The sequence below is a fragment of the Biomphalaria glabrata genome, chromosome 1, assembly GCF_947242115.1.
Source record: "Biomphalaria glabrata chromosome 1, xgBioGlab47.1, whole genome shotgun sequence".
Classification (NCBI taxonomy): domain Eukaryota; kingdom Metazoa; phylum Mollusca; class Gastropoda; family Planorbidae; genus Biomphalaria; species Biomphalaria glabrata.
In genome coordinates, this window is record NC_074711.1 from 21,935,082 (window position 1) to 21,954,810 (window position 19,729).

Sequence of the window (19,729 nt, forward strand, 5' to 3'; positions counted from 1 at the left end):
GCCCAGAGTACCCCCCAACTATCTGCAACAGTGGCATGCCCTTGAATAGCGCATGCGTTGAGACAGTCGTAAAAGGGAAAGGAGGAGGGAGAGGCGGGCGAATCAAGGAAGTTTGATTACATTTTAAGTGATTTTCCAAAATCAATTTTCTTAATTTAGCTGCGGTTAGCGCTACATCCACATACACACATTAACGCATACATCCACACACATATCCACACATACATTTTAGTACTATCGTTAACCCTTGTGGGACTAGAGAGAAAAAGAAAACAAGAGGGATAATTCCATACCCACGTTGTAACTAAATATAGTTTAAGAAGTGTGAATTTTATATAACTTTTTTCTTTCATTCTGAAGGACCTCAGCGTGCAGATCAGAGTCGATCTTAATCTTGAGGTTTTAATTACCCAATAGATCAGCGATGATCACATTTCGGAAAGTGTTTGAGTCGAGTGAAGAACAGAAACAGATGTGGCGGAGCCCCAATCACCAAATCTTTTTATAGACTACGAAAACTAGGCTTCATATATAAAGAGATCCCAATGTCTCTAGTAAGCAGTCGATCGACTGTATTGAAAATTAGAATTTGTCTCAGTATTTGGAAGTCTTTAATTGAGTTATATAAAAATGTCAAATTTCATTTTTTGGGGTAGGACTTACACTTTAGAGAGGGAAAAAAACTTAATTATTCGTTCAACTCAATAAACAAATATGTTTAACAACAAAATGCATGCATTACGACATTCTCGAGTTATCATACATGATTAGATTAACACATCGTTACGTCTAGGACGTAATTATCTTCTCTTTAAAGTTATGTCTGTAATTTACAAGATAAGATATTTTCAGTCGTATAAAAACTTTGGTTCGTTTTAAAGAGCACTTGTTGTTGTCAGTGTAGAGCTGGGGAAATATTCTCAACCAGGTGAAAGTAACGCCCCTGCTCTGGTAGTAGAGGAACCTAACCTTTTTGGTTTGGCTCGTTCCTCTTTCAGGTCCGATACCATTGCGTCCTCGTTGTCCATAGCTGTCCATGTCACTACCTCTTTCCTCCTTAGGCTGGTCTAGGGCGATGTCTTCCCAGTAGTCAACATGAAGACATTAAAAGGCTAATAGCCCTAGCTATATTACATCCCTAAAAGACTGAAAAGATAGAGACGGTCTTTCAAATCTTTTTATGTTAGAAATGACTAACGGCTCTGTCTTCACTTCAAATGAAGAGACGTGCTGTTGTTCATTCTGATTCTATCAGTGACTTTAACCCATAGGCTGCGAACTGAGACTTGCAGAAAAGGAGAAACTCTTCATACTTTCAATATAACTATTTTGTTTTCATATAAATGTTTGTCTGTCTGATGAACCATGACTCAGAAGCTACCAAATTTTATATTCATTGACATAATTGTTTGACTATTTTCCAGGAAAAAGATTTTGTTAAATATTTGGCTCAAAAACAAAAAAGGCCCATTTGTTTATTTGATTTTGCTTTTATTTTTTCCAAGGGTTTTGTCTCCTGACATTAATCTCTACATGTCCAGCCTGTCACGACGTAAAAGATGACATCCAAGTGTTACTAAGATGTGAACGAGTCGATCACTGTAAGACATCTATACAGAAACTGATCCAGTTTACAGTAAGTCTTTCACCTCAACAGTTTAAAGTCTGTAAGTTATCACAGTCTTGCGAGTTTACAGTAAGTCTTTCACGTCAACTGTACATGTTAAAGTCTGTAAGTTATCACAGAGTTGCTGATAATCAAACTAGTCAACAATGACTAGACTACAAGAATGTAACATCAAAGCATCTCACTTTCTTAATCTAGTCCATATTATGGAGGGGGGAGATGGAAAGGGGGCAGGGTGACGGGGAGGGGGGGGGATCCAAGGCTAACTTTAAAAAGTAGGACTGTAAATACGGAACAACTTGTCAAGAAGCTAGCAGAAGTGAAATCCTGTCCTTATATCTTTTACATGCTTTATTGAATGCATTTATAAGTAGAACAGTTGAAATCAAAAGTATAAATGTAAATATTTTAATAAAATAGAACATTTGCTATTATATACATACTATGCATTTTTAGATAGATAGATAGATAGATAGATAGATAGATAGATAGATAGATAGATAGATAGATAGATAGATAGATAGATAGATAGATAGATAGATAGATAGATAGATAGAGAACCCAACTTAATTATGACACGTGTGTAATCAAGGTAAGCGATGCCCTGTGGGTTAAGCTCTAGCACTCTTTTCCATTCCTGCTTTACTGTGATATAAATAGGTTCCCTGGCATGTGATATAAATAGGTTCCCTGGCATGTGATATAAATAGGTTCCCTGGCATGTGATATAAATAGGTTCCCTGGCATGTGATATAAATAGGTTCCCTGGCATGTGATATAAATAGGTTCCCTGGCATGTGATATAAATAGGTGCCCTGGCATGTGATATAAATAGGTTCCCTGGCATGTGATATAAATAGGTTCCCTGGCATGTGATATAAATAGGTTCCCTGGCATGTGATATAAATAGGTTCCCTGGCATGTGATATAAATAGGTTCCCTGACATGTGATATAAATAGGTTCCCTGGCATGTGATATAAATAGGTTCCCTGGCATGTGATATAAATAGGTTCCCTGGCATGTGATATAAATAGGTTCCCTGGCATTACTACGATTGCTTCTAACATAAGTACTAATCGCTGTGCTGCGTAAGAGTTGCGGTTTTAGTAGGTAGTATTGTCAGTTTTTAAGTGGCCTTCGGTATGTTTGATATTTGACCAGAACGAACGTTGACTGATAAAGGGTCAGAGGTCCATGGAGCAGGTGCGGTGAACTGGCCTGGCACAAGAACCATGTACTTTGACATCTCAATAACAAATGTAATGCCTACATTTCAAAAGAATAAGTAGTAGAACAAAGTTCTTGCTACTTAAGAAAAAAAGAGGGGGGGGGGGATTTTTAGTAGACATAGAGGAAGAAATGACTAAGTTATGGAAAGAAATGACTAAGTTATGGGAAGAAATGACTAAGTTATGGGAAGAAATGACTAAGTTATGGGAAAAAATGACGCAATAGGAAGACTTTCAGTTTTAAGTGAACTTGATATGCATTCCTCCTACAAACGTGATCACATTACAGAGTGTACTTACACTTACTATAAAAGTTACGATCGTGTTGCAGTAGGCCTACAATTGAAGTCACTTTGATGGACTCAAGACAACAACGAAAACCTGAAAGTAATTAGTTTAGCATGCTGTGTCCATAGTACCACCCACACGTCGGACACCATGTCAATCTAGTTGTAATCATCTTTTGATTGTTTTGATGTGTATTGTATGTGTATATGTGTGTATTTAATGTGTATATGTGTGTATTTAATGTGTATATGTGTGTATTTAATGTGTATATGTGTGTATTTAATGTGTATATGTGTGTATTTAATGTGTATATGTATGTATTTAATGTGTATGTGTGTATATTTAATGTGTATGTGTGTGTATTTAATGTGTATATATGTGTATTTAATTTGTATGTGTGTGTATTGTTGCTTGTAAATTGAAAGATAAGTGGATATAACGTTCTTACTATTTAAACTTTATTTGAATATTTTAGAAAGCATATGAGATAAACTGGACTTGTCACATGACCTGTCGGAAAAGCAACGTAAGTGTATTACATAGATCTCGTCTGCTTTTAGCACTAAGTTGGCTGTCCCTAACACAAGCGCTTTGGACCATGCAGTCATTTTTTTTAATTCACACACTTTCACAATTATTGTCCCTCTATTACTGCAAAAGATTTTAATAGAATATAATTATTTCCCTTTTGGGCGGATCATATCAAATCCTCATCAGACTGATTGTTTTGGGATAAATTAAATGGTCTGTGAAGGTTAAGGTGTGAAGTTATTTCTAAAAGACAAGCAAATATTTGAAAACATATCAGTGTTACAATTTATTAGCCAACAGATTTTTCTTTGTCTTATTCCAATTACCTAAGGAATGAAAGTAGGTCATGACTATGTTTGCACTTGTTCAATGATGTTAGCACTAGACTACTCTCATTGACCCACTGTGACTTTATGGAGCACCTTGGTTTTAAGCAAGACTTCTCTATCCAACAAGTCAATACAACAACAACAAAATGTTCCAAGCATTGAGAAAAGATACTTCCCAGCCACCACCCCCCTTCAGTTTCTCCTACTTCTGTTTTACTCCTTCTTCCTGCTCGTGAATATATGTGTCAGCAAGCTTCAACAAGCTCAAGATAACATTCATAGCACTTTATCTATTCATAGCACTTTATTCATAGCACTTTATTTATTCATAGCACTTTTACAAGTCATGGCACTTCATCAATTCCTAGCACTATATTAATTCCTAGCACTATATCAATATTTGAAATGCCTCTATATAACCCTAACACTCAATAGTTCAAGGAATAGGGTTGTGTGTTATTGAACTGGGTATATACTTGAAAATAATTCTGACTAAAAGTGATCCACATAACGCTATACCGATAAGGACATTTGTGTATTCACTGAATTCACTACAATAATAATTAATTAATGTTTCTTCTCATTAGCTTGATTACTACGTTAATAGCCAACACATCTTCAAAACAACTTGTTATTATTTTAGTGTGCAATAGAAATATTTAAAAAAATACACCCTCATATAGTCGAGTAAAAATCCAGTTAAACTTCGAAGGGGAAAAAGCGAATTAAATGTAATTAATATTTTTAGTATTTATCATCGAATGCACTTTTCAATTTGTATCCTATTAAATTATCTTTGTTTCTTCCTCAGTTCACAGCTTATAAATCTAAGTTTGATCACTTCAAAATGAACATGACACAACTAAAAAAATCTGGCCAGAAGAGCTGGCAAAACGAAGTGAAACAAAACGCTAACAATTATTCTGAATTACTGGAGCAAGTGATTAAAGACATCAAGTCTGCTTCCGAGCTCTCGGTAATAACTTTGTTTTCCAGAGAGCCGCTAGACGAAAACAAGTGTGGCAAAGTGACCAGTGTCCAATCTTTATATCATCACACACACAGAGTAGCCAAAGAGTTTCTTTACGCTTTAGAGTGTTGGGGAAAAATGTGCAACAAATGTCACACTCTGATGTCCGGGAGAACTAATTCAACCACAAATATAACAAAACCAAAGGATCCTAACATCCCAGCAAGCAGAGTACAAGGTGCTCAGAGCAACAACACTCGTCAGCTAAGTAAAGGAATAAACGGTTCTGTTATCACCAATACAAGAAAGAAAGTGAAGTCTCAAACTCATCTTTTGAACGGGACGACAACACAGGGTCAAGGTCACAGAGGTGAAGTCAAAAAAGGGAATCTGAACAAAAATGTGGATGAAGGCAAAAAAAAGATCCGCCGGAAGTGCGTCACTTCTGCTAAGGGAGCTAAATGTAAAAATAAAAAGACAACGAAGGAAACTGTTTCTGTTAGTCCACCACCCGTCGCCAAGACAACACACAATTCTAAAATGGATAAGAAAAAAGAAAAAAGTCGAAATAAAAATAAAAATAAAGATCAACAAACCAGTGAAACAAAAAGTCCGGCAGAAGAAAAGCCAAAAAAGGAATTCAAGAAAGGTCAGAAAGGAAGGAAACAAAAGACTGTTGATCAATCCTTAAGAAAGTCAAAAGAATAGATATTATATTCATAACAAAGTGTCCAGAGTTTACATTTGATATTGAAATGCACCCACACACACACACAAATACAAACCTAAAAGAAAAGGTTGAAGTTCAAGAGTTCAAGAGAACAAGCCAAAAGACAAATCTCGACCTAGATCTAACAACACTGTTCTCATTCATAGAAAGTCTTCAGGCCACATTGGAATTTTTTGAACAAGAAAAAATGATTGAAATAACACACTGAATTAATGTAGTGGTATTATTCTATTATTGAATTAAATATTTGGGGAGTGATCTAAATTAATACAAATGTAGTGGTATTATTGAACTAATTTTGTGAGGGTGTACTAAATTATTTTCTTGAACGATCTCTAGATGTGAACAAATAGTTCATTCTGCCAATGATTCTTAAATACTTTTATTTGTTTTACTCATGTCAGGGCAAACTAAATGTTGCCATTGTCTATAGTTTCTCGATGCAATAATTTGGACTTATCTCTTGTGTATTTTGATATTATTGTATATTAATGTTTCTTTACTTTAATGTATATTAGCCTCATTGGCGAGCAGGCAGCATTGTTCGATATCTATATACTGTGTATGTGGGAAATAAATCAATCAAGAGTATTGATTTCTTTTCGAGATGGTTTTGTGTTGTTCACTTTTCAAAATTAAACTTTTTTTTATTTTCTAGCAACATGTAATGACGTTCTGATATTTGAGACCAGGCTAATTAAAATGTTTCCACGACATATTTGATTTGATAAAACTGAAAAAAAGAGAGAGTTTAACTAAGTGAACTGGCGTGAAAGCGTAAATTAGCTAGCTATAGAACCAAATATATAATAATAACAATAATAATGTTACAAATGACCAGTGACAGGAAGAGGTTAACGTGTGACCCCGACGAGATAACACAGCAGCGGGTGTTCCCTGGTGTCACAACGTGCGTTGTGGCGCCGGGGATTTCACTTGAATTAAAATAGTTGAATAAATGACGATCTAGGATTCACAATAAAAGATTCTTTGTTAAAACACAACTCTGGAACTTTATTTAAATATAAAACGTAAGTACAGCTTATGTACAAGTTACAGATCAACAAGCACAAATAACATTACAAAGGCTTTAAATCAGAGCTCTTAGAAAACGCGACTGTCTACTAGGAAATTCTTTTATCGACTGGCGTTCTTTCTACTCTCGTCAATTCTCTGGCGCTAAAATGTCTTTATTTATTTTCAAATCAACCAATAGATTTGCAACATCGTAATTACGTCTCGGGTAAAACCTGAGGCGCTGTCAAGGATCTAGATTTGTGGGGTAATTCCTGAGGCTCAGTCAAGGGTTTATATTTCTATTTACACATAAGCTTTTAAATGTGAAATATACAAATAAATCTATAATGGCATCTGTGACACCTGGAATGTACATGTATAAACAGAGACAGGATGTGACGTGTCCTTACATGTTATTCCAAAAGGTACTAGCAATGTCCAGTGACAGATAGAGGTCACAACTTGTGACCCCGGCAAGATGACACTGCAGCCAATGTTTTCTGGAATCTACATGTATAAACAAAAGACAGGATGGGACGTTTCCTCACGTGTTATTCCAGAGGATACTAGCCGTGTTTGTGCAACTTTGGACAATCGATTAGGGACTCTATATAAGCCAGAGAGTTAATGTGAAAGTCAGTCGTGAACGAGTCGTGAATGAGCCGTTACAGTCGATACAGACTATGTAAGACGTGTGCGGCTCTGTGGAAGAGAAATGTGTACGACTCGATGCAAGTTAACTAGGGTAGAGTTAACTGGAGTGGACTACTGTCGTTAAAGTCTATACAGCGAACTACAGTGGACTTGAGCCGTTACAGTCGATACAGTCGATGTAAGACGTGTGCGGCTCTGATTCGGTAGACTTGAGGACGACTTGGTTCAGCTTTGGGAGATCTGGGGCGACACTGGGAAGTGTGTCGTTGGTCTGTTCTGTGGAATACGGCTCGAGGAAAGTTGAGAAGGGATGAATTGCAACGAAGTGAAGAGATGAATTGCAACGAAGTATAGCTAACTGTAAACTGACAGATATTGTACAGTCTTCTACGCTACATGTTACAGTGACGAATAGTTAGAGTTAATAGTCATTAAAGTTATATGAAACTGAAAGTTTAGTCGTCAAGTTCTTTGCTGTGTTTTTTTTTGTGTGTGCCAACTAATACATCTAGCCAGAAGATTCAGAAATACGTAACAATAATAAATGTATCAGCCGATAGAGACATCTTCGTCCCTCTGAAAATTTCAAGGAAGATTTTCACTAGTCAAAGGAAAGCGGCACTGCTGCAGATCTGTCTTAGTATAAACAAAATGTCAAGGGTTCAGTTTAAGGGAGACTAGAATTATATTTCCCCTATAATGTGTGTCGCTCCTGGCAGCACCAGAGAATTCGAAACACGTTTTATAATAAATTTATAATAATAATAATAATACGAATACTCGTCACAAGAGGTTCTTGAGTCAATTGATGCTATACTGGGGTAGACATATTTGGACTGACAAGACCGGTGGATTTAAAAGACTGATAAACTAGAAAAAGCCACAACCATTATTCACACCATACTTTATAATAACATACTAGATGAAAAGCTGAAAATAAAACCAATAATACATCCACAATGAGCCTGAACTTCAAGATAAGCAACCATTAACTAGAATAACGCTATATCCTGTGGTTCAATGAGCCTATGGGGATATGGTCACAACTGACCTCGCAGACACCTTCGAGGCCCAAAACATTCTTGCCTGTCAGAGGGCAGAACTGCTGTAGACCTACCAAATAACCACAAAATTCCTCAGTGGGCATTTGTTAATGGAACTACAATGAATTTTGTTTCTCTTTAGCAAAACTCGACCCTGGCAGAGACGGAGAATGAATACTCGTTGGTTTCTAACATAATAATAATATGTCTATAGCTTTTTGTCTTCAGGAAATTCATTTTACAATAGTGCATTACACAAACAAAACATTTTTAAAAATATAACAGAAGCTTTCATGTGAATTAAAAGATGTTGACTTGTGAATTTGTTTCCATGGGAACGAAGGAACTCTTATATCTTTTTGTATTTTCTCTGTGATTATAAAATCATGTGCCAAAGTGTGACTTTACAAAGCTTTTATCTACTCACTCTATCTGTCTGTCTGTCTGTCTGGTAAAATGTTTGTACACGTGACTTCTCCCACACCCAATCTCGGATCAAGCTGAAATCGTGCACACCTATTTCTTTTACCTGACTACACAAGAATTAATTTAAAAATTAAAAAAAAAAAGATAATTAACAATTGGTAAAGAAAACTATTTTGTTTGGATGTTGAACAAGGGAAAGATATCGTACTTGATATATGTGGTGGTATAAGTTGAATTAGTCCCCTTGAGCCATGAACATTTTTAAAAAAAACGATCATGTAAACATTCACCAAGATACTCCCTTCTTCCCTCCTCCTTTCACAACTAGTCCAGACAAATGCTAGGATGATAGCGCATTGAGAAAGCTAAAAGCTAAACAAAAACCATTGGTAAAAATGTTTCTAATGGCACAGATTTATTATGTCCAGGTCACCTGGGTACATTATCATACAACTGATCCAAACTAATTCATACATGACACTTAATATAAGCTTTTTAAAAAAGTGTTTTTATGAGGGTTTTATTATGGTTAGAATCTTTTTAGCTTTTATAAGAATATTTTCCTCGATTAAGTGTCCAAGTTGTTTGTTTCCAAAGATTTTACAAGCAGCAATTCGGTGATGATGTCAAAACTTGCAATACTGTATATGTGGGGAACATGGTTAAACCTTAACAAGTATTTTCTTTTGCTTTGCAAACATTAAACCAGGATATAGTAGTCTTAATCTTTATGGTCCTCTTTTATAATAAAATCTGTGTTTGCATTGAAATGTATCAATTAAGACAAATTGAAGGTACTTAAAAACGAAAAGATTGCAATTGAAAGGGAAAAGGAAAATGGCGTTGGAAAAAGAGACTGCGGAGAAAAGGTTAAAAACAGACCAAGAAAAATAGTATGACAGAACTTACTTAACTTAGCAAGACATTTACCAAAAAAAAAATAGACACAAGATCTAAAACGTTAGTATAAATGCATTAAAAATATGGCTAATGTTTATCTCTCTTACTAAATAGCCTTTTGTGTTTGTTACTATTAATAGTGAATAGTTGTAAAAATGGTTTATTTTTATGAAAAAACTGCTTACATAGTTGATTTTAAAAATTAAATTTTTCACTTTCAGTAAAGAAAAAGTAGCCGTTGCATCAGAACTTTGAAAGGTCTAAAATATCAAGATGTTGAATTTTCAATATCTTTCTAGTTTACGAGATCTAAGCGGGACGGACGGACAGACATTCCACACAAAACTAATAGCGTCTTTTCCCCTTTCGGGGGCCGCTAAAAAACGATGCGCAAAATTTTCTGAACAATAATTAATTAAACTCTTGAATCAATAATAATTAAATTCGGAAATTCCCGAACGCAATAGTCTTTTTTTTTCAAGAACGCCGTAGTCCTTTCAAAACCGGTGTTGGCTGTTCTAAGCTATTCTAGGTTATTCTGAGTATTACTCAAGCTAAATTTACATTTGTTTTTACTTTGAAAAATATATCGTGTGGCCAACGAGTTAGTCATTCTTTTCTCAGCAATACATCAACTGTTCAATTTCAAGGAAAATCGTTAGAGTCATTTTTTGAGATCAGTGAACAGCGTCCAGGCCTGTTCCTGCTGGTTCTAGAAGTTCTGACTTGAATAGAGGTATTGTAAAAACTCAAAACATCTATTTGTAATAATAGATTCAAAGTTATCATGAAACCCCCATATTGTTGATGAAATTATTTTTAAAAATTCAAACAAGCATTATGGTTTATCAAAATAAGTTATAAGTTAAACAGGAAGATAAAACTAGAAAGCTATTTAACCTTGATTAGGCCAATATTAGAATATGCATACTTTGTTTAGGACCCTTTAACTCTAGAAAACATAAAGAAACTAGAAAAGACGAAAAAAAAAGCAGTGAGATTTATAGCAAACAAATATTCACATTTGAATAGAGTAGCACAGTTGATAAGAAGGTTAAAATGTAAAGTAGTAATTATACGAGACCACTGAGCCATAATCTTCAAATACAAAAACAAAATCTAATAGAATCCTCAGAAGGACACAAAGATAAAGACACATTTCTTATTCATTTCTAATTCGTACAAGTGCACCTTCTTCCATTTTGCCGTTAGAACATGGAGTGGGTTGCCTGAATCAGCCAAAAAATACAATGACTTAGCAGAGTTTAAGTCACTGTCCTAACATGCATGACTAGATTGACACATATTGACACATGAAAGGTGCAGTCGTAATTATCTTCTCTTTTGAAATAAGGTCTGTAACTTATAAGATAAAATTATATTTTATATTTTCTATATAAACTGTGTAACAAATAAAGATTTTAAGTGATTTTAATAGGACATTTTGAAACAATTAATGAGCATATTATGAAGCTTCGACAGCTAGAAGATGAGATCAAAAAAACGCATTGGGAAAGTTGCCTCCACTTTCGCGAAACTGAGGCCAAGAGTTTGGGAAAACCAGAAGCAAACTACAGCGACCAAAATGGAGGTCTACAAGGCATGCGTTCTGAGCACGCTATTGTACGGCAGTGAGTCGTGGACTACAAAGCAAGAAAGAAAACTTAACTTATTCCACTTGCACTGCCTCCGAAGGATCAAGAGAGAGTGTGCAATACTGAGATCCTTGCGCGAACGGATCTTCCCAACACCTTTACAGTCTTCAGACAACGCCGCCTGCGCTGGATCGGACATGTTCGCCAGATGGAGGACAATCGCATCCCAAAGTCATTCTTTACGGGCAATTCGCGTCTAGCTAAAAAAAAAATACTGGCCGCCCCATTGTCCGTAATAATATGAGACCTCAAAACAGTGAACAGTGATACTGACCATTGGGAAGACATAGCTCTGGACCTCACTACGTGGGGAGAGATTGTGACCAAGAAAACTATGAACAGTAAAAAGTAAAAAAAAAAACATCGGCCTCAGCTCTAGAAGAAAAACTAAAAATGTCCAGCTCCTCTACCACCAAAGCGAAAGCCCCTTTAACATGTGATATATATGTGGACGGGAGTGTCTCTCCAAAATAAGGCTCCAAAGTCACATGAATAAGTGTTCTATGAGATGAACCCTAGTCGTCCTACGACTGAAGGAGGTCAACAATGAAGCTTCGGAACACTTGTCCATATGTCATGGTAACTAAGTCTGCTATTATTAGCTACCACTAATTTTGTTGTTAACCTATTTTAGTCGTAGAAAGACGAGTTTATCTAGTAGAAAGACTAAGTTTTATCTCGTAGAACTAGGGTTCATCTCGTAGAACAACTAGGGTTCATCTCGTAGAACAACTAGGGTTCATCTCGTAGAACAACTAGGGTTCATCTCGTAGAACAACCAGGGTTCATCTCGTAGAACAACCAGGGTTTATCTCGTATACATAAGGCGGGTTAGGGCTAGATCCTCCAAAGAGTTGATATCGAAGCCACTGCTTTGAGGTTTCGTTTGATAACATGCACATATCGGAGGTGGGGATGACCAGTTTTCTTGTGCCCATTGCGAGTTGTCCAGAGAGGATGAATTTCGGGCTACGATCATCCTGAATCCGGCGGGTAGTGAAGATGCTGGATAGAGCGCGCGAGTATCTCAGTTTAAGGTCGTAGTTTAATCCAGCTAAAAATGGCGAAGAGAAAGACTTGAGGGACTCCCAAAGGACGAAAGTAGCGTACATACTTAGTGGGAAACTAGGCATGAGACACTCCAAAGAGATATTCATCTGAAACATACAACCTAGATATGCAAAGGTTTAGAATAATGGTGATGGTACGCAATAGTTGTTTTGGTGAAGCCATTTTGGTGTAAAAATTGTGTTCCTTATTTAGGAAACACTTATCTTTTGATTATAACTTTTTTTTCATTTGACTACGCTCTAGTGTACATTATCACCCCCTCCCGAAAATAAAACGTTTTAATACTTTTGTCTATTTCATGTACGTATGTTGTGAACTATGGATGTCTGCCTGGTCGTATGGTATGAGCTCGGAACATGGCGTCTGGATGGTCCCGGGTTTGAACCCAGCGGACCGAAATCCACTGCCTCACACAAACAAATGTAGTGACTTAACACTAATTAGACAACAAACGTAAATCCCAAATAAAATGAACACAAAATAACTAGTGTACTTTACATTTTAAAAGTTTAAACACAAACACACATACATTTATATAAATATGTATCATTCTTTTTAAAGGACAGAATAAAATGAACATATATAATGTGAACATTTCGCGTCAAAACGGCTACGCCAAAACGTCTGCGCCAAAACGTCCTGCTTGGCAGTGGTTAAGGGAATTGAAGCCCAGACATCGAACTGCCTTCATGCAATGTTCCAAATCTCGCGACTATTATTAGAGAAGAGAAGAAGAAGAAAATATGTTTGTATTATTCTTGAGAAAAACTTGTTTCTATTGGTTGAGTTTAAACTAGAGGGAGTTTTCAATCAATGTCAAAAACTCTCCCAACACAAGTGTGTACTTTCACATTTTGGGTGCCAACCCAAAGTTTCAAGTGGAAAATTTATTTGGCCTGCTTGATTTTTTGTATCTTCTTTTTTTTTTTGGAAAAATAAAGTTCTAAGTAACTCTGAGTGACAACAACAAAAAACGCAATACTTGGGCGACATTTCGGCCAGGTAAATAAGCCAATCGACAAGGGAAGGATTCAAGAACAATAAACAGCTTCCAATTTTTTCTGTTTCAATTTTTTTTTAATTTCATTTTCTCGTTATTTGTCTCCATTCATTGGCAGTGAACCGTAACAGGTGTGTCAGAGGCGATCGTAAAAACCTTGACAAGGTCAAATAACCGCAACTCTATTGAGTTTTCAACCTACAAATGGCAGACAGGAGTTCTATTGTCATTAATACCTTGTCAAAGAATGTGGACTCAGGGAATTTCCGTACCTTTAATTAGCATAAATCTAATTTTAGATATTTTATAATGGAGCTTAGGCGAGTTCAGCTTATGCAAATCTGAACTTTTAAATTAGTGAAACCAAAACAACTTTTTGGTCCAATTTTGGATCTGAAGAGCTCGATCTGGTACTTCAGATGCTATGCATATATAAATACGCTACTGCTGACATAAAGTTACACTTGTAGAGATTTTGTCTACGATATACAAGCACTATTGTTATTTACAACACTCATAAAGCTTTGGGAAAATGTTGTTCTTAATGCTTTGTCTTAGTAAGGCTTGACGATATCTGGCAATAGCATTTGTTGCATAGATAATCAGTGCGACTTTTTTTTTAGTTATATTTTTCTGGTTGAACTATAGCTTTACACCATAGACATAGAGATACTTTTTTTTGTGACGGTACGCACTGGTACGTCGGACCGGCAACTTGTCAATGTGGGGAAATATTATTACTTTTCTTACATTTTAAACCTTCTTTATTAATTTATTAGTAGTTAAAAGCTACGCAATCCATCACTGAGTACCGGCACCTATATATATATACAGAGAGAGACTGGACGATAGATAAGATTTTATCGAGGGAAAAATGTGCAAAAAGAGATATTTGTATGGGTTATACAGCAGTTATGAACAGTATAAAAGTAATAAAAGTATAGTTGTTTTTTTCAGCCGTAACATATAAAATTAATAGAAAATTTTCTGTATTATTATTATTAAATATCTGTAGTCGTGGCTTCTATGCAGGCGGGCATAATTATCATCTTTTGTTATAAAATTGTTTTCATTTTAGTTAGCTTATTAGGGCATTCGGCTGGAAAACAAAGTCCCTAATTAGATGTATTCAGCTTTAACTTGAGTTTTGCCTATGACAACGCACTTCTGTTTTATTTTTAAAGAATGCCATTTAGTCTTAAATTGGGCTAGTAGGCTACCAAATAAGATTATAATAACAAAATTACTAACACAAAATTACTTTTGATGGCTGGTTCTTAGAGACAAGTCCAGTAGCTAACCTGAGAAGTATCATGTAAAATGTCTAGATTGACTCTAGTCTAGATAGCTTGTAACTAATCTGAGAAGTATGATGTGAAATGTCTAGATTGACTCTAGATAGTTCAAGGATTTAAACCAAAAAAAAAGCAAACAAAAACTGAGAGAAAAAAAAGAACGTATTGGTGCACACACACACAGATATAATAAACAAAGAAATGTTCTAATAGAATTGTAAATAACGTTTGATATAGAAATTATTGACTAGATTTATTGAAAAGAAATATGCAGAATTAGTAAAATAATACCTCATTCTGTCTGATACTTTTAAAAAAAGATGTTTCTGCCACATTATGAACAAGACAAAAATTCACAAGTCCAAAGAATCAGATCCATTACATATATTGGTTTCAAAATACGCTTTAAACATATACAAATCACGAGATTGATCGATATAATCAATCACTAAATAGAAATGCACTTCTGTCTCTAGGTGTTCTGTCACTGTGCTCTAACACCGCCATGTCACATTCCAGTCACGACCTGTGCAGGACGAGTCTCCGGGAATACATTCGCAACTGTTCGTCTGCTGGCTCACGTCTGGTTCGTCATGTGGTAAGAACTTCATTACTCATAAAGCAATAGTATTTGTGGTCTTAATTTTAGGGGATGTTTTCATTGAAGAAAGATCCTGAAATTTGTACGAAACTGGCTTTTAGCATTGATCATAGTATCGTCTCATCAATGGTAGTTCCAAAACCATTTCATAAGTTTTAACTTTAGAGGTTGTCATGGAAGCAAAAAATATTTTTTTTTTAATTTTCAGCACCCGACTTTCTGTAGGGAAAGATTGCTATTGTTTTAATGCTGTCTGTCTGTCTTCCGCCTTTCACTATCAAAAACTAAAACCACCATTGGAAATCCGATAACCCTAACTGTATATGATATTTAGGTGTGAGTTAGTGAAATTGCAAGTGCGGTGCTTCTTTCGAGTTTGCATTTAACACAAACTCCCTTTGATCAATTAAAAGTTGTTTGATATGTCTGATATGACACTTGTTTAGATGAGTGCTCCGACGGTTCCCTATTAAGACCACGTGAGAAGACTGACAGTAATATTGAGAAGTTCGTACTTAACAACCCTAACCCTAATCCATGGTGATACATTTTGATATAATCTTTCACGTTGAAATCACTTCTACAGTTTATACATGCACATAATATCCAAAAAGGTTCTAGTATTTCAACATGGCAGACCAAGGTTTAAAGGAAAACAACTTAAAACTTAGCTGATCTAATTATAAAAATTGAAATAGAAAAAAAGACAATATTAGTAGCCAGAATGAGAATAGATCAAGCTATAAATAGCCAGATTAACACGATGATAAATTGAGTTCTAAATATTGGCTGCATCAATTTTATTTTCCAGGAAAATTACAGTGCCAACTTAGAGTTGACGAATCTGTCACATCTTCCCATAGAAGTGGTAAGTTTACGTTATAGCAAGTTAATAAGATCAATAATCATATAATAAAAATTAGTATAATAATAATAACCTTCGTTATCCTTGAGGAAATGTTTCTTACAGTTGTACAAGATATATAAGAATACATTTGAAACCTAACGATGTATACGCCCATACCATAGATTCATGTAAAAGTATACCCTACTTGTGAAGTTTAAAAAGTTGGATCTGTTATTAAATAATTGAATTGTGATGGGAACAAGAGTTCCCGTGTCTGTTTTTAATGCTCGGTGTCATAAAATGCTCCCATACTGACAAAGGACTGATATACTGATAGTGGTATCCAATGTCTCAACCTTCGAAAAATTCTATTCATAAATCGAAGCGTCTGTGCGTTCCATTTATTCCGTTGACCGTTAGGAAGGTTCCACAATGCAGACGACAATTACTGCAATTGTGTCGCTCGCGTCAGACCTCTCGGTCCTCTTGTTCTGGGCCCTTTCGCTACAGGCGTCAGAAGGTCACGCTAACCACAGGAAATGTATTCCTATTACATTACTACAGACTCGTTTCATTCAAACACTTATCTCGGTTTTCGTGCTCAAAAAAACAATATCGCCTGCCGTGTTTTATTAGCAATAATTTTCAGATTTCATTCAACGTGTTGAGAATAAAAGGGCGGCCACTTTTTTATTCAGTCTAATATTCTTATTTTGTTCTATACTATACATATCCCATTTGGAAATCTAGTCATGCATGTTAATTCCCTGCATTAATGGCACTTGTATGAATTTATCCTAGTATATAGAATAAGAAATGTGCATTTATGTTAGTGTCTCTCTGACTTCTACAAGGTTGTATTTGTTAGCGGCCCCCGAAAGGGGAAAAGACGCTATTAGTTTTGTGCGAAATGTCTGTCGTCTGTCCGTCTGTCCGTCTGTCCCGTTTAGATCTCGTAAACTAGAAAAGATATTGAAAATCCGACATCACAATATTTTAGATCATTCAAAGTTCTAATGCAACGGCTAATTTTTTTTTTCTGAAAGCGAAAAATCTAATTTTTAAAATCAGTTATGCAAGCAGTTTTTTAAAGAGAAAAAGCTAATTAGTATGCATTATAAAGTTAGACCTAATTTAAAATGAATAGTGATCTTATAAATTTCATTTTTCAAAACATTTTTTTTTATTGCGGAATTTTTTATTTTTTTTTTTGGAGGATTCGAATAAGAGATTGATCCTTTTCAAAACAATTAGATCAATTATAAGACACCAGTTAGGCCAGGGGAGGCGCTGTGGCTGAGCGGTAAAGCGCTTGGCTTCCGAACTGGGGGTCCCGGGTTCGAATCCTGGTGAAGACTGGGATTTTCAACTTTGGCATCTTTGGGCGCCTCTGAGTCCACTCAGCTCTAATGGGTACCTGACACGGGGAAAAGTAAAGGCGGTTGGTGGTTGTGCTGGCTACATGACACCCTCGCTAACCGTAGGCCACAAAAACAGAACCGAGGGTCCCGGGTTCGAATCCTGGTGAAGACTGGGATTTTCAACTTCTGAGTCTACCCAGCTCTAATGGGTACCTGACATTAGTTGGGGAAAAGCAAAGGCGGTTGGTCGTTGTGCTGGCTACATGACACCCTCGTTAACCGTAGGCCACAACGACAGATGAACTTTACATCATCTGCCCTATAGACCACAAGGTCTAAAAGGGGAACTAGTTAGGCCAGGTTCACATCTAACTTTACATTCACTTACACCTATCCTTTGATCTGCGGGACCGTTGGGGCACTACACAAGATCTGTTAACCTTCTTTCTCCATTCTTATCTCTCATTTATAATTTCATTTGGATGTTCTTTCTGAAAATATTGAAGCCTGCCTGGGTGGACCTCTTCGGGGGCCGATTTTGAGTTTGTGTTTCCACACAAACTGTCTTTTGTAACCTTGTGTATTGTTTAAGCTATGGTTCAGTGCTATATGTATTGCATATCTAATTTCCTTTTTATTTTTCTGCATTACCCCTCACACGTTTATTAAAAGTTTACCTTTTGTTTTGTTTAGGGAAACTTCACTGACCTATATAATGTCTTGAGGAGGTACAAGCAAGTTTTCCGAGATTTGAACACTAGCCCTCGGGCTGAAATGGCCAGTTCAAAGCTCAGAGCTGTGATTGGTGCGACCTCTCTTGCAGTACGCCACATGGAGCACGTGGGGCGCCTCCACAGCCCCACCCCGGTCGAAAGACTCTCGTTACCAGCCCATACACACACCCTGGGGCAGGTTTGGTACGTCACTGAAAGATATAAAGCCATGTTGAGTTACTGGGCCTTTGTCTGCATTGAATGTTAACAAACTTTTCCTATTCCCACTTGTTACATACACAGGAAACAAAACGTTTGAAATGGACTGAACTGAATTGACAAAGAAAAGACGGAGATCTGGATATATATTGTTACGTATTTCTGATTTTCTGGCTAAATGTACTAGGCACACAAATAAAAGAAACTCTGCAAAGAACTTGACGACTCAACTTTCAGCTTTAAATAACTTTATTGAATTATAACTATAACAATTCGTCACTGTAACATGTAGCGTATACGTCTTACATCGACTGTATCGACTGTAACGGCTCAAGTCCACTCTCTTCTACTGTCTCGCACAGTAGAGAACAGTATCGACGACTGTACTGACTCTTTTCACATGAACATCTCTGGTTTATAAAGAGTCCCTAATCGCTTGTCTATTGTTGCAAAAACACTGCTAGTACCCTCTGGAACAACATGGGAGGAAACATCACATCCTGTTGTTGTTTATACATGTCGATTCCAGAGGATGCCTGCTGCAGTGTCATCTCGCCGAGGTCACACGTAGTGACCTCTAACTGTCACTGTTCATTTGTCACAATGCCCCCCTTCGTAAATCTGTTCGTCCTCTGGAACAACACGTGAGGCACGTCCCATCCTGTCTTTGTTTACATGCATAGATTCCAGATAACACTCGGTGCTGTGTCTTCTCGCCGGGGTCACACATAGTGACCTCTACCTGTCACTGTTCATTCGTAACAATATATATATTGTGTAGTCTGTTACCTTGTTCTCTGTATACAGTTTTCAGTTTAACCCTAAAGATCAGATTTTGTATAAAGCATTTCAATGTGTATTTTTATGATTCTGCAATGAATAATAAAAACAATTACGTATTTTCATTTTGCTTGTTATGTGACGTCATTTCTTGATTCTCACTACTAAGTTACTGCAAAAATGTTTTTTGATTTTATCACTGCAAAAAAAAAAACGTTTTAAATCGGATTAAAAAAAAAAAAAAAGATGAGAAGGCTCTAATTTGAAATAAATCTTTTTTTTTTTTCCTTCATCATTTTTTCTATTTGTTGAAGTGTATTTCTGGTATAGCCAACGACTATAGACAAAAGACAAATATAGACTGGCCACTGAGGCGATTTTTTTTTTTTGGTCATTGTATGGTATCTATTCTAAACATTAGAATGACTAAATGAAAACAATC

The 19,729-nt window shown here is 36.1% G+C and overlaps 2 protein-coding genes across 3 annotated transcripts; both read left to right on the forward strand.

The window, feature by feature from the left end:
* Positions 1-559: 559 nt before the first annotated feature.
* LOC106072270 (uncharacterized) lies at positions 560-6,270 on the forward strand. The gene is made up of 4 exons (XM_056028381.1): positions 560-652; positions 1,506-1,636; positions 3,621-3,671; positions 4,817-6,270. The coding sequence occupies exons 1-4, from the start codon at positions 631-633 to the stop codon at positions 5,681-5,683; spliced, it is 1,071 nt and encodes a 356-aa protein (XP_055884356.1). The 5' UTR covers positions 560-630; the 3' UTR covers positions 5,684-6,270.
* A 4,070-nt stretch (positions 6,271-10,340) lies between these two features.
* On the forward strand, positions 10,341-19,214 carry LOC106072269 (uncharacterized). Of its 2 annotated transcripts, none has more exons than XM_056028509.1 (4): positions 10,341-10,481; positions 15,243-15,364; positions 16,179-16,235; positions 18,269-19,214. In XM_056028509.1, the coding sequence occupies exons 2-4, from the start codon at positions 15,272-15,274 to the stop codon at positions 18,554-18,556; spliced, it is 438 nt and encodes a 145-aa protein (XP_055884484.1). In that variant the 5' UTR covers positions 10,341-10,481; positions 15,243-15,271; the 3' UTR covers positions 18,557-19,214. The 2 variants fall into 2 exon arrangements, with proteins under 2 accessions (XP_055884484.1, XP_055884478.1); XM_056028503.1 differs by lacking the exon at positions 10,341-10,481 and adding an exon at positions 13,941-14,028.
* Positions 19,215-19,729: the final 515 nt, after the last annotated feature.

Bases quoted from the DNA above. Each gene is read 5' to 3' on its own strand.
- LOC106072270 (XM_056028381.1), top strand. From the start codon at position 631: ATGTCAAATTTCATTTTTTGGG. The intron at 1,637-3,620 runs GTAAGTCTTTCA...TGAATATTTTAG, and splicing joins AGAAACTGATCCAGTTTACA to AAAGCATATGAGATAAACTG. The intron at 3,672-4,816 runs GTAAGTGTATTA...TTTCTTCCTCAG, and splicing joins TGACCTGTCGGAAAAGCAAC to TTCACAGCTTATAAATCTAA.
- LOC106072269 (XM_056028503.1), top strand. From the start codon at position 14,004: ATGTTGTTCTTAATGCTTTGTCTTA. The intron at 14,029-15,242 runs GTAAGGCTTGAC...TTCTGTCTCTAG, and splicing joins GTTCTTAATGCTTTGTCTTA to GTGTTCTGTCACTGTGCTCT. The intron at 16,236-18,268 runs GTAAGTTTACGT...TGTTTTGTTTAG, and splicing joins CACATCTTCCCATAGAAGTG to GGAAACTTCACTGACCTATA.